General features: G+C 48.7%; 2 protein-coding genes across 3 annotated transcripts in view; both read right to left on the bottom strand.

Annotated features, from left to right (window-relative positions):
• Nucleotides 1-236: 236 nt before the first annotated feature.
• tc2n (tandem C2 domains, nuclear) lies at nucleotides 237-11,288 on the bottom strand. 2 transcript variants are annotated; one of them, XM_079752532.1, is made up of 11 exons: nucleotides 10,893-11,288; nucleotides 10,608-10,799; nucleotides 9,642-9,818; nucleotides 9,355-9,431; nucleotides 8,176-8,248; nucleotides 7,065-7,165; nucleotides 6,127-6,243; nucleotides 5,143-5,334; nucleotides 3,355-3,469; nucleotides 2,035-2,234; nucleotides 237-1,150 (listed from the first exon to the last, which is right to left on the bottom strand). In XM_079752532.1, exons 1-11 carry the CDS (start codon nucleotides 10,954-10,956, stop codon nucleotides 1,040-1,042), a joined length of 1,419 nt encoding a protein of 472 aa, XP_079608658.1. In that variant the 5' UTR covers nucleotides 10,957-11,288; the 3' UTR covers nucleotides 237-1,039. The 2 variants fall into 2 exon arrangements, with proteins under 2 accessions (XP_079608658.1, XP_079608659.1); XM_079752533.1 differs by having other exon boundaries at nucleotides 8,176-8,245.
• Nucleotides 11,289-11,640: 352 nt separating this feature from the next.
• Nucleotides 11,641-14,515, bottom strand: part of fbln5 (fibulin 5) — a 14,562-nt gene continuing 11,687 nt past the window's right edge. The window contains exons 10-11 of the mRNA XM_079752079.1: nucleotides 14,093-14,288; nucleotides 11,641-12,533 (exon numbers count right to left, since the gene is read on the bottom strand). Of these exons, the coding sequence (XP_079608205.1) occupies nucleotides 12,372-12,533; nucleotides 14,093-14,288 (358 nt within the window). The 3' untranslated portion in view covers nucleotides 11,641-12,371. The remainder of the gene's footprint in view (nucleotides 12,534-14,092; nucleotides 14,289-14,515) is intronic.

Below are 14,515 nucleotides of genomic sequence, written 5' to 3'. Positions count from 1 at the left end.
CCTCAATAAAGAAACTCAGGGTCGAGTTTGATGATTGGACGACCCAGTGGTCAGTAGCACTAGTGTTTTATGATTGGCTGACCGGCTGCCCAGACTTATAACCCGTCTCTCGACGTCAAGTATCGTACATCACAAACACAATGTTGGGGAAAAGGCGTTTCAATTAGCATTTTATTTTTATTTTTAGTCAAAACCTTATTTTATAATGTGAAGAACACAACTTATGTTTAGGATTCTACTAGAAACATCTCACTTCATCACAGCCTCCCCCCTCATTTATCTCACAATACATTACAAATATTAGCCATCTACATATATATATTAAAATATCTACATACATCCAACATTTGGCTTTATTCAATTCAAATGAAGGCTATTTCAGTAGCTACCAGTTGATTAAATATGTGCACGTCATTAAAATTGCTTTTGTTTGAAAAAGCTTCTGGCTTAGACCTGACACACTATATGAGAATGAAAATGTGCCTTTAACGCAGGTCCTTGTTAGGCAATCGATAAAACAAGTGTTTTGTGAATGAGTTCATTATCAATCACCACAAACATACACCCTCTAAACCACACAGACGTTGATAAAAGTCACAATGGTACCAGAAGCAGCGTCCACGTGGTGACGCGTACAAAAATACATTTCAGCCATTCCGGGTACGTCATTGCCGCATTGTTTTATCAACATTAACTTGGTACTACATAGAACAAAATAAACGAAAGCGTCTTTGATTTGTGTTTCCATTTGTTCGGCACCGTCTCAACCGTTGGGTATTCTTCAGGGGTTTCGCACTGTTTACAAATCGCACAATCCATTCGGTTCCTCGCAGCGTTTAAGAAATGTTCTGCGCGGTGTTCACCACGATGCCTTGGGTCGCTGCGACCGGGCGGTAGATTGTCCAGCTAACTCTAACCCCTGTACGGTACATACAGTAACAATACATACAGTAACAGTAGAGTATGTACAGTGACAGTACGTACAGCACAGTGGGTACAGCTGGGTTGGATCCGAGGGCGGTGGGCCGAGGGGTTTGACCTACGACCTGCTCAGCCTGTGCCAGGCGGCCACGTGGATCTCGGGCTGAGCCAACGTGTTCCTCCACTGCTCGGCGGCCGCCGGGGCCGCGCTGTTCAGCCCCAGCAGGACCTGTCCGCCGCAGGGAAACAGCAGTCAGTACAAACACAGTCATGGTATGGAATAAAACATAATGAATAGCAAGGGCGTAGGAACCGGGGGGGACGGAGGGGACGTGTCCCCTCCAATATTGGAGACAGGCGCATTTGTCCCACCTAAAAATTATACTGGGGGGAGAAAAATATTTTATTTTATTTTGAAAGCGCAACACAGCGTCTTGTCACCGCTTCTTATTCTAAAAAACTGGATTATTGAGCGTACAATTAAAGAATTGATTTGATATTCATCAGTTCATTACTGCCATTCAAAATGTGTTTTCCTTTACATTTACAAATGTATCTTTTTAGTAGAATAAAATATATTTGTGAATTTTTTCAGTGTAGTTAATTTATGACATATATCTGTTCAAACCATTAACGGATCTGTCAGGTTTCCGATATGTGTCCCCCCAATGTTAAACTCATTCCTACGCCCGTGATGAATAGTAAACAAATAAATAGAGAAACCCCTCCGAAAAGGAGTTCAAACTAGGGAAACAGCAGTCAATACAAACACAGTCATGGTATGGAATAAAACATAATGAATAGTAAACAAATAAATAAAAACAACTCACTTGTGATTCATATGTTAATTACAAATGTAGTTATTAAAAGGGTTGAAGAGAAACCCCTCCAAAAGGGAGATCAAACTAGGGAAACGGCTAACCATCTGTGGTCAAACCCAGGCACTGCATTTTCCTGCTGTTAATTCTAATGCTAATCACCAGCTTCTAATGCTAATGCTAATACTAATGGCCACCGGCACGCTCAGCATCTTCCATCATTAGAGCTAACGTTCCTGTTCCATCACCCTGGACCTGCTGTGGTGCTGATCCTGTTGCCCACGGCGACGCTCACCTCTCCCAGGTACTGCTTCCTACGGACGGAGCTGCGGCTGTACAGTTTGACCGCCAGCGTGGAGTCGTGGTCTAACGGCGGCAACAGGAAGTGGAGAGTCTCCGCCCACTGACAGGTGCCATCTGAGGCCTTCAGGGCCTTGGTCTTCTTTGTCGTGGAGGGTCGCTCCAGCCGCTGAAGCTCCACCTTCACGAAGAAGACTGCGGAGGGGGCGGGACATGACAGGAGCTCAGTGATGGAACCTTTCCTTTAGAGGACCGCAGCAGTGGACACGCAGAGAGACGCACACTGACAGACACACGCACACACACCCACAGACTCACACAGACGGACACGCAGAGAGACGCACACTGACAGACACACGCACACACACACACAGACCCACACAGACGGACACACAGAGAGACACACACTGACAGACACACGCACACACACCCACAGACTCACACAGACGGACACGCAGAGAGACGCACACTGACAGGCACACACACACACAGACTCACACAGACGGACACGCAGTGAGACGAACACTGACAGACACACACACACACACAGACTCACACAGACGGACACACAGACGGACACACAGAGAGACGCACAATGACAGACACACACACACACACAGACTCACACAGACGGACACACAAGCACACGGACGCACACTGACAGACACACACACAGACACACCTGTAGATATACACACTAAAACTGATACCAATAGAACTGACTAATAAATGTGCGTCAACAGACACACACACACACACACACACACACACACACACACACACACAAACAGACATACGTGATAACACAGCGGTAGACACACATTCACACCCCCCTGTAGACACAGAGACTCGCCTCGAGAATTGTCTGATATTTCTGAATGAAAAACCGACCGTCCAATCATAGCATCTAACAGACCATTTTTTATATAATTTGTGGAAGCTTTTTCAAATCCATACATTTTATATTTGTTGTATTTTGTGACGAATTCTTGATTTATTTTGCAAACTGGATCCTTTGTCATCGGGGTCCTGCATCATCCTGTAGGGTTTAATACTCAATAACGACCAGCTCGCTGTGCATGATCCCTTTCTTAGCAGCTGGGAGAAGTTAGCGGTTAGCAGTACTTAGGAGCTGGTAAAACGTAGCAGCTTACAGGACGTAACAGCTAGCTCAATTTGGTAGCTACGCTACCGGAACTTAGCAGCTAGCTGGAAGTAGCAGTTATCCCAACTTGGTGGCTAGCCAAACTTTGCATCTAGCAGGACTTTAGCAGCTAGATGAACTTAGCATCTAGAAGAAATTAGCAAGACGTACCCTGGGAGAGGGGGGAGGAGGAGGTGGGGAGGTTCTGGGCAGCGATGACCTGCACCTGGACTCGACTGCTGACGGCCTGGAAGCACGTGGCCACATGCAGCTCTGCATGGCACACCTGGAGGGAACAGTAGATGGAAAATACGGAATGTTTGAAGTAGAGATGGTGGCGGGGAATGTTTGTTTTGGTTGCCTAGCAACCAAATATATGTTCAGCAACAAGCTGAACACATATAACTTTATTCAGACACGTGTTACTAAGGGCAGTAGCTGGGTTAATGACCACCAGTGGCCCAATGGGCCAGAATATTATGGAAGATATTTTTTTATGATGTATTATAGTTCCATATATATTTATTTGTTTGTATTTTATACATATGTTTAGCTTAGTGTCTAAATCTCTGGGGCCCAGCGGCCAGTGATCGAGGGCCCGGTACTGGCCCGCGGCCCAGTGGTTGAGAACCACTGTGTTAAGAGTGACAAGATTTCTACTCAGAACAGCAGAAGAAACTTGACAAGAAATGAACGAACAACTCTGATAGATCACGCTGATCCATTTGATTGATTAACTGGGTTTTGTGGTCCAGACACATTTTTACTAACCCTAATTCCCTCAAAAAGGATCCTTTAAAGTAATTTCCCATTTTTACAAATGGGTTCTTTCTCAGTGTTTGCCACATAACTCCTCTGGAATATGTTCCTCTGATTGCACCAACTACTCTTTTCATGCCAAGTTTCCCTCAAATTCATCTTTTCATGCGTGATGGCTCTGGGAGCACCGACTGAATAAAAGCAATTTTAAAAACACCAGCTATTTGCACTAAGTGTTCACCTGGAGGTCATCAACCAATCGGGGACATTGGAAGTGTAGCTCCGAAGGCGTAATGAAAAGTGCAATTCCTCAACTGTGGAAACAATAGGACCACCATGGTGCGTCACACACAGGACGGGCCGCTCACCCACCCAAACACTATGGCTTTGACCTACTTTCCATACCTCTAGCTTGTTTTCCCCACTATCCGCCCTCTCTCATTTGCCAACTTTCCAGTAAAATTCTCCCCCGTCTCGGCTCTTGTTTTTCCCCTTATTATGTAACGGTGTGGCTGTGTCAACACGACGCTGGCACCACCACCGCCAAGCGCAGCCGTTAGCTCCTGGTGACACGCAATCCGGTTTTCCCCGGCTTTATGGGGACGACTGTTGTTTTACGTTCAGTTCCTGTTTACAGGGAACATACACGACAGGTTGTAAAAAACAATAGAGTTATTGTCCACCGGTGTGAGGGTGGGGAATCGATCTTAAGGAAAAGTATGCAAAAGTTTCCAGCAAACGCCAGTCATAGATGGTTTCCTCTTCCAACATGTGCTCAGACCTGAACAGGTGGCTTCTTTGTTCCAGCCGCATTGCGCTACATTGCTGCGGACGGCAGCCAATTAACGATAGGCTTCACCATCACCTCCTGAATATCCATCTCATCTCCAGGCTTTTTTGTCTTTAGATACCTAGAATCTATATTGAAGGTTTGGGTCAAATCTGAAGAACATTTGGTTCACCCAAATCTCGCACAGGAAGACGGCGGACATTGGGGATCGAACCCAGGACCTTTCGGCTTGAAGGCGGACATTCAAGATGCTACAATAGGTTTTGATTGATGGATATTAGATAAATAAAAGCGGCCACCAAATGCTGTATGCTTACAGGTAGGGTAGGAAAAAGATACCAGCCAGCCTAAACTAGATTTAGAAAAGATCCACCCAAAATGCTTTAAAATATACTCGGGCCGACACTTACCGGGGACTTGGAGGCGGGACGTAGCTCCAGCCAGTGCTCAGTCTCCTGGGGCCCTAGTTGACGCAGTGGAAGGACACACTGGGCCACGGAGCGCTTCTTGGGGCTGAGGGCCTGCAGCCGAAGCACCAGAGCACTGCTGTGCAGCTTCTGCAGCCGCAGCGCGAACACGAACGTCTCCATGAACTCCACGTCCTGGGATAGGACGAGAGAGAGGAGGGGACGGGGTAAGGCACAGAGGAGCAGGGCAGTGGTTGGTGCGTATCGGACTGTGAAGGCTGAGACAGGGATTCTCATTGGCTGACTGGATTGTGATCGTACTTTAGTGTGGAAAGGGCAGTTGGAACGTAAACAATAACACATCCAATCCTATTTTCAACATCTTGTGTGCATTTTTAAGATGACTTGTTCTGATAAACTCATAAAAGCCGTACTAGATTGGGACACTTGCAAACATTCAAGGAATTTCCCTTTTTGGCCAAGGTTTGAAAAGGCAAGGGATGTTAGCAAGATGAATGACCTGAAGGACGAGAGTTTCTGACTGACGAAGCGACTGCTGAAAGGACCACAGAGATGAGGCCAGCATAGAGAGATCGGGTTCACTACTCCCCACAGGACCAAAACTACATTACAAGCTGACTGATGGTAACAAGAAGAACTAATGACGTCCGTGTATCTCAGCTCAGCGCTAATGGCAGCACATCAATTATTAATGTTTGTGGTTGCATCAGAATTCCTTTTTCGTAAGTGAATACAGTTGTGGGTTAGCAAATACAGAATGACGTCTTATCGGTCTTCCCGAATATTCCTGAACCCACGCTCACTTCCTGTACCACAGCTGATTGATTGGCAGACCACAGCTAGGGCCGGTGGTGACATCAACACACACACACACACACACACACACACACACACACACACACACACACACACACCAAATTTCAGTCGGTGCTCATTTTTTGTGGGGTGGGCAGTATGGTGGCTTACCGGAACGTAGTCCTTGACGGAGCTTTTAAACTGGACCGGTTTGGAGGTGGTGATGATCCCTTTGAACTGGATCCTCTGCTGGTCCACGGCGACCCCCGGCAGGCTCAGGTCCGAGCACTGAGTGTCCACACAACAGACATGACTAGTCAAACTGATGATCGCCAGTGAGGTCATGAGATGACTATACCACTTTTTTTTCATCTCCATTGTTAATATTTTTTATGTTCTTCCTTGTTTGTCCCTGGGAATAATAGATTACTTTTATCTGTCATTTTATCCAAGCAGTGTTTTAAATGAATTGATTAACAAATGAATGCCACACACATACACATTAATCCCCAATCCGATAAGACTTAGTTGTAAAGCCATTAACCCCACTGCTTCGCTCTATCGGGGAATCGGTACATCACAGCTCTTTCCTGGCCACATCCAAACCCACCCACAGCCGTGCTGAGACCTGATAGGTCCGGGGCCACCTGGGTGCCCCAGGGCCCCGACTCCCCGGACACAGAGGGGTCTTTCAGTGGCTCTGGAGCCAGGCACAATGGAGCGCTTTGTCGCTCTGGCAAGACCCCCCCACCCCCCCCCCCCCCCCCCTTCACTACCTCCTCCACCACCGTCCCCCACCCCTTCCAGCAGGTGGGTAACCGTACCTGACCCGATCACCACCTCCTCCACGAACGTCTCCAACCCAAACACCGCCACCACCTCCAGCACCCATACCTGTACCACCAGCACTACCCCAGCGTCCACCACCAGCACCACAACCCCACCTCTTCCAATACCTGTACCAGCACCACTACCCCAACGTCCACCACCAGCACCACCTCCACCACAACCCCACCTCTTCCAATACCTGTTCCACCACCACTACCTTCCTCCTGGAGCGACCACCTCCACCTCCACTATCGCCCCCCCCCGAGAGGCTCCACCCTTACCTGGACCAGGGAGATCCACACCTGCTCCAGGTTCTCCCGGTAACTCAGCCGGACACACACCTTGCCTGGTTCCCCCTCGTCCCCCGATAGGCCGATGGACTCTGGAAGAGGCGGGTCGGGACGTTACACTAACAGATCCCATATAATATATCAGATATTTCATTGTCCAACGGGAGTTTTGACAAATAATAGGTGCTGTGGGAGACTCTGTGACACGATGGTGTCAAATTATTTTGAATTCAATTAAAGGTTTAGCTCATGCGTTTGTGAGCAGTGGTTGAAGTTATCACCATCTGTAAATCTGGACCGTACCAAAGAGCAAAGACGGAGGGTGGAAGAAAAACACAGGGATGGACTTTTACCGTACTTTCTAAACTCGGCTCCTCTATTTCCTGGAAAACATTGTAATGATCTAAGCAAGCTTTTCATGTTTATTCGCAGGTTTGTGTCGTTGACAGAGCCTCTGTTTGTCTTTTCCATAAAACCAGAGCCAGAAGGTAACTACGATACCTCTTCAGTTATGCATCATTGCCAGACACCCTGTGGTGTGTTTACCAGAGGAGAGCAGTCCCTGTGTGAGAGAGACTCTGTCTGTTCTGCCAGCCCACCGAAGACGGAGAAAATTAGAGGGCTTCTGCTCTGTACATAAACAGTGACTAAAACGATTGGACTACCGAGCAAGGTTTACGACACAAAACACACAGCGACATGAAATTGAAAAACAAATCATCGTTCTTCCACCAGGTCACATAGTTCCTCGAGACAGCCAAATGGTTGCCGAGCAACAAAGGCTAGCATACATTGAGATTGGCGGCGCATTAATACAAAAAAATGAATTGTTTTGAGGTCATAGTGTTTTAGTGCTTCAAGCCAATCAGAATCAAGGACCCAAACTCTCTGCCCTTTCTGTCACAATGGGCCAGTATGGAGGGGCATCCCAGTCTGACTCACACCGTTGCTATGGGAGATCTTGTGTGTGTCAGTGTGTGCGAGTGCATGTGTGTCTCATACCGCTAAACCTGTTTGCCAGTGGCCCAAACATATTAAAAAACGCTGTGTGTGGAGCCAAGTGTTTGCAGTGTGAGGCGTGTTCGTCAAATTAAAAAATTACCCAGACTGCTTTGCATGGAGCTCATCATGGACGAAGTGTTGCTCTGGACGCTGGACACCGAGTCGAACCTCTGCTAACCAATCAGAAAGGGAAGTCAGGACATGAAGCAGGAATAAGGGAAAGTCTCAAACTGTGGGACATACAATTCGATTCGTCCATGACATATATTCACATATTCATCATTCTTTTTCATTCTATGGAGATGTGACCAAAACCGCAGTACTTCCTTCTGAATGCCTGCCTTTTTCTTAGAAGTATTCACACGTCCATTTCTAGAAACCCTATCAGTTGTGAAGGAGGTGGGGCTAAGTGACCACTCCAACAGCCACTTATGTTGTTGACCAATGTCCAATTCAGGCGTTTTTTTTTTACTTTTTTTAAAATAGGAAATGACTCTTGATGTTAAAATCAGTGAATCACTCTCAAGGTTGGAAAGGTCGACTGCAATCCAATCTTGTCATGGTCCATAACCCCGGGAAGGAGAAGCCAGCGCAGCAGGACAGCTGGTATCTATACCCTGGGCTGTGGCCGATCTAACCTGCTGTGACGGCATTCAGCGATATCGTTCTGTTTATCGCCGTGCCCGGGACTTTACACACAGCGCTCTCGTAAGGCTATCAAATATTCACGCTTAGTAATGGCCGGTGTGTGTGACGGCCAGATACCGCAGGTTTGATACCGCATAGCCCCACGCCTGGGAGGGCCGGCTGGCTCGTAGCAGTGCTGATTAAAGAACGATACACAAAGGCAAGGTTTGACAACAAAGAAATGGGCTGTGACTAACTTGTATCGGTTCTCACGCTCTCATAGCTCATCCTTCTCTTTCTTGGTTCAATCTCTACGCTAAATGTAGACTCCACCCGGCAGACTGACTTTTAACTACTTATTTTATTGGGATTGGTCTGACTTGGCAACAGCCACGCGGGCCATGAGCTTGAGCGTTTCCTCAGTGTGGGACGAACACATGGACACTAGCATCACACAGGAAATTAAGCCCTTTAGTTATTAAAAACAGAGGGCAAACACCCACTTCACCGGAGACCATCCTGGTTCTACCCCGGCCAACCAAAATCAATGATTTACTTTAGACTTTTTCCACATGCTTGGTGATATTAAAGCTATATTTAGCGTCATGGCGGACAGTGTGTGTGAATAAGATTAGATAGAGAGCTGTCCCACCTGCATGCGGCCCAGAGGCCTGGAGAGGTCCATCAGGGAGCTGCTCAGCCTCTGCTGCCCAGGCCTCAGCTCACACACTGGGGGAGGAGACAGGGTCAGTGCCTCAGCAGAGACACATCCAGAGAGACAAAAAGGCAGCAGGAACACACACACACACAAGTTGAACAAAAGTAATAATTCACCTAATTATCAACAATTAATTAACACTATTTTGTAGAAATAAGTCAAGCCGGCCCGCACGTTCAAACCCCTCATCACCATATACGAGAGACCGTTGGTAGGCCTACCTGTGCCTTGAGGCGCCGGGATGCGGTTCTGCTGGAGCGTGTCGCGGCGGGCCGACCCGGGGGACATGAACGCGGCCTTCTGGTCCGGGTGGAAGCTGGTCTCGGTGCTGCCGTAGCCCGGACTTTGGTGGGCCGAGAGCTCTGCCTTCCTCTCTGCGTATCTGCTCCTTGCTGAACCTGCGGATCAGACGGTCTGGTTTAAGAAAGCGAATGCTATTCGACCGAATGGCCGCTATTCACGCCGAATATCGAACTTCTTTCGGATTCGTCGAGCGGCAGATAATACTATTTCTGACCAACAGACGCAGCGTCCTCTCCGCATGGCGCCTTCCCGTGGCGTTGTACCACGGTGTGTCGTCCACTTCACCTCCCCTATACTGGTAAAATTGGTTTAAATAATGTACTACAGTTGCACTATAGTTGTCAAGAAAAGGCAAGAGAAAGGTCGGCTTTGGTGTCTTTCCCAACAGAAAGCCCCCTGTAGAGGAGCCACAATGTAACGGATCCCCCTATAAGTAGAGTCTTGGCCGGAGATGGAGAGGTGGGGAAGGTTAGGTTCTCTCTCCTTTTCCAAGTCTTTCCTTTGTTTATCTCCATAACCATTCGCTGCTTTCCCACAGTATAGACAATAACGCATTTTCTAAAGCTTTTTTTAAGAAAGTTATCTCTTATACGCCTTACCAAATGCGGTGAACCTATTCATCGTTACAACATATTTAGTTGGAACAATGCCCTGAATAGGGAACAATGTTATAGTAGTTTACATTTACAATGTTATGCAAAGCGTCTTACAAGTGAGGCGAGAGTAAACAATCAAAGCATACATAAAGATGAAGGCTACATAATAGTCCAAGTGACCACCAAGTTTCTTCAAAAACACAAATAATGTTGAGGGTTATAACCGTTAACGGGCACTTCCTTTGTGATCAGTTGTGTTATGCATCGTGAACCGTCTCCGGGACTTACTCTGGGGTCCCGGCAGTGCATGGGGGTACCCGGGGCCCCGCGGCTGGATGTAGGTGGGCTGGAAGGTGGGCAGGACGAACGGCACCTCGCGCCCGTCCAGGGGCATCTTGGACAGCAGGTAGTCCTCCGAGACCCCGACGGACCGCGGCACCTCCCGGCAGATCTCTCCTTGGGGCATCTTCACCTGGATCCCTGTTCAGCGGCAAAGGGGGGACAGCACGAACCGGTTACACGGCGGCCCTGCGGGTATGAACGAGACGGTGTGGCGGACAGGTGTCCTATTACCTCGCTTCTCCGGCTCTGCCTCCTTGACCAGGTGGTCTTTGCAGCACATCTTGAGGCATTCCATCGCAGCACCTGAGGAGTTATATGGTCCAGGTCTACGATCCAGGTCTCTACAGGTGGTCTACGATCCAGGTATCGACAGGTGATCCACTCGGTTGCAAGGTAGATTCAGCGGAATAAAACCTGCCCCTCGCTGTTGTCGTGTCTTCAGATGGATTCCGTGAGTAAATCCATGTTATGCTCCCTTTACGGTCATCCTCCCCCGAGCGACTCGAACCTGGGCCAGGATAGTCTCTTGGCAACACGGTGTAAAGCTTTTACTGCATCTCTTCTTTATCGCCCTCTCTATCACTTTCTGAGTAGCAAACTCGCTCTCTCCAACTCTCCTTAACAATCTCTCCCTACCTCTGTCTCCCTTTCCGAGTAGTGCGCGCGCTCTCTCTCTCGCTCTCTCTCTCTCTCGCTCTCTCCCTCCCTCTCTCTTTTTCTCTTTCGCTCTCTCTGTCACCACTTCTTTCCTGGACTCCAGATGAGCGCTTCCTTCTCATCAGAAGCGCTGGTGATACATATTTCTTCCCCTCACGACATCTCACATAACACCGTAGGCCTACCGGGTATCAATCGTTGTCCCTTTCGGAAAGTACCACAATAACCCTTAATAATAGCCTACCTGTATAACTTTTCAGGTACTTTCCAGAAACATTTCAATGAAGAACGCCATGTCGTTGTACAGGTCTTGTATATCTTTATTTACCGACCAGGTTCACTTAAATGTTATCAATAGAAAACCAATGGAGATTAAACTTATAATGTATATATATTTTTAAATCAAATCAAAACATCACTGATTAACAATTTGCTTCATGACTGTTTGGGTACATTAAACTCTCACTTCCCAGACAAAAAAAATACAGTTTATTACACTTAACTTTAAGACAATAACTTTGGATCCAAGAGGCACCAATACGCCTCTGGGTTCGAGTCCCATATTGAAAAGTTTACAGCCCACCGAGGGAGGGGTGTGTGTGTGTGCTGAAACTGGTGTGGGGAAGGGGGTGCTTCCTAAACAGAGGACTACAGTGATGTGTACCCCACAGGCCCCCCCCCCTATGCGTCTTGAGGTCTCATCATCTCGGCGATTCTCTCTGCGGGTGGATGGCACGGCGACAGCGAAACACAACCGGAGAACGGGCGGTTGGTGTTCCGGGAGCGAACGGGGGGGGTGTGTGGCCCAAGTGACCAAGTGTTTGGTCTGGCGGGCGGAGCCTGGGTGGGGCGGGCGTGGCCTGGGTGAGGTGGGCGTGGCCTGGGTGAGGTGAGGGGTCGTTTGGTCGGGGCCTGGTGCAGTGGGGGGGGGCGTGTCCCGGGTGACGTTTAGTCTGGTGGGCGTGGACCTGGGTGAGGTGGGCGTGGCCTGGGTGACGTCCAGTCAGGTGGGCGTGGCCTGGGTGCAGTGGGCGGGGTTTTGGTGGGCGTGTCTCAGAAGGGGTGCTCCGACACGAAGACGGTGAGGCGGATGATGGAGCTGCCGCGGAAGTTGATGACGTTGTTGACGGTGGTCATCTCCAGGTCCAGCACTATGGTCTGGGGGCCCGACACGGGCCGGGACAGCACCAGCGTGGCGCTCACGTTGCTGGTTTGCTGTGGGGGCGAGAGAGAGAGAGACATTCACATAGACTGGAGAGAGAGAGAGAGACATTCACATAGACTGGAGAGAGAGAGAGACATTCACATAGACTGGAGAGAGAGAGACATTCACATAGACTGGCGAGAGAGAGATTTTCACATAGACTGGAGAGAGAGAGACATTCACATAGACTGGAGAGAGAGAGACATTCACATAGACTGGCGCGAGAGAGACATTCACATAGACTGGAGAGCCAGAGGTTTACATAGACGAGAGAGAGAGAGAGAGAGAGAGAGAGAGAGAGAGAGAGAGAGAGAGAGAGAGAGAGAGAGAGAGAGAGAGATTCACAGAGACTGCAGAGAGACGGAGACATTCACATAGACTGCAGAGAGAAATTTTTACATAGACGAGAGACCCAAGGTTAAGAGAGATACTAGGGAAGAGACACATTCAATGGATTGGAGAGAGAAAGTAGATTGGAGAGAGAGTAATATCACAGACCAGAGAAATACCTTCAAAGGAGGTACAGATAAAGATGCACAGGAAAGATATCGTCATAGATAAGACGGAGAGATAAGCAGACAGGAGGGAGAGATCCAGGAATACATAAGGTATGCAGACCCACAGACAGCCCCTGACAAACAGATATATGGCAGGCCTGACAGAGGATTAGATAAAGACAATAGCAGAGAGATACGGAGGGAATTCCAGGCACGCTGCGAAGGACATGATGGAATGTGCGATTCAGCCTCTGGTTCAAATCTTACCCAAAACGCTCAAACACATGTTTCAAATTAATGTGTTTTTCCATCCACAATCTGGCTTAAAGGTCGTTGACATACGTTCACGCGGTTCATACTACGTGTGTTGTTCAATAAACACATGTTCTCATAATTGACTGAATGTACGTGAAAGAATGTGAATTAAGGCTAAAGCGCTGGTGCCCCCATGAGGCACGCTTGTGCGCTGCGGTGATTGAGTGCACCGAGTGCGCCCTCTATTGGCTGCTGACGGCACTGCTATGATACGTTTTGTCTGTATACCGGCAAACAATTAACATTGGACAGGAGATTCACTGTATTCTTCTATAGTAAGCCATCCATTAAGTTAAATTAAATAAACTTAAAGGCAACAACTGGGCCAGACCAGTTTGACAACAAACCAATTAATCTCCTTTTTCTACTTGACGATTAGCAGCCAGCAGAGGTGGACGACCCCACTTGTGATGTCGCAAATGGGTCGCCCTGAAACGGCGTGTCAGGGCATTATCAACATCACACCTGGCGTTGACACAGGGGCCCTCTTCAACATAAACCACCGACTCCTCTCAATCCATCACCACCACCACCGCCACCGCCACCACAAGCACCAACACAACCGCCACCACCACCACCAATGCCACCACCGCCACCACCACCACCACCAACGCCACCGCCGCCACCACCACCACCCACCACCACCACCACCACCGCCACCACCACCACCACCACCAACGCCACCGCTGCCACCATCGTCACCAGCACCACCCACCACCACCACCACCAACGCCACCGCTGCCACCAGCACCACTCACCCTCATGTAGAAGACGCGGTCTCCATCGCCGGACTTGACCTTGAATATGTAGAAGGCTCCTGGGTAGCGCGTGGTGGCCTGCATCTGGAAGATGTCTGCGGGCACGGTGCGGCCCGACGACAGGTCCATGTGGCGGTACAGGATGGTGAAGGGTTTGTCCCGGCACTGGGGGTTCTCTGCTGAGCACATGCACTGACTGGAGCGGGGGGTGGGGGGAGGGAGAGGAGAGGGCGGAGATGAACACACGCGGACATGTGGCGGTAAAGACACATTTACATTCAGGGCATTAAGCAGACGCCTTTATCCAAAGCGACTTACAATAAGTACTTGTCTTGTTAAGTATTTGTCAGAAGAAAGAGAAACAGTATATCGCTGTCGGTACAGTAAGGATGTTCATAAAACCAAGTGCCAAGCACTAACAAA

Source organism: Pollachius pollachius, assembly GCF_949987615.1.
Source record: "Pollachius pollachius genome assembly, chromosome: 15".
In the NCBI taxonomy this organism is placed as follows: domain Eukaryota; kingdom Metazoa; phylum Chordata; class Actinopteri; order Gadiformes; family Gadidae; genus Pollachius; species Pollachius pollachius.
This window is presented reverse-complemented; position numbering and strand designations above follow the sequence as displayed.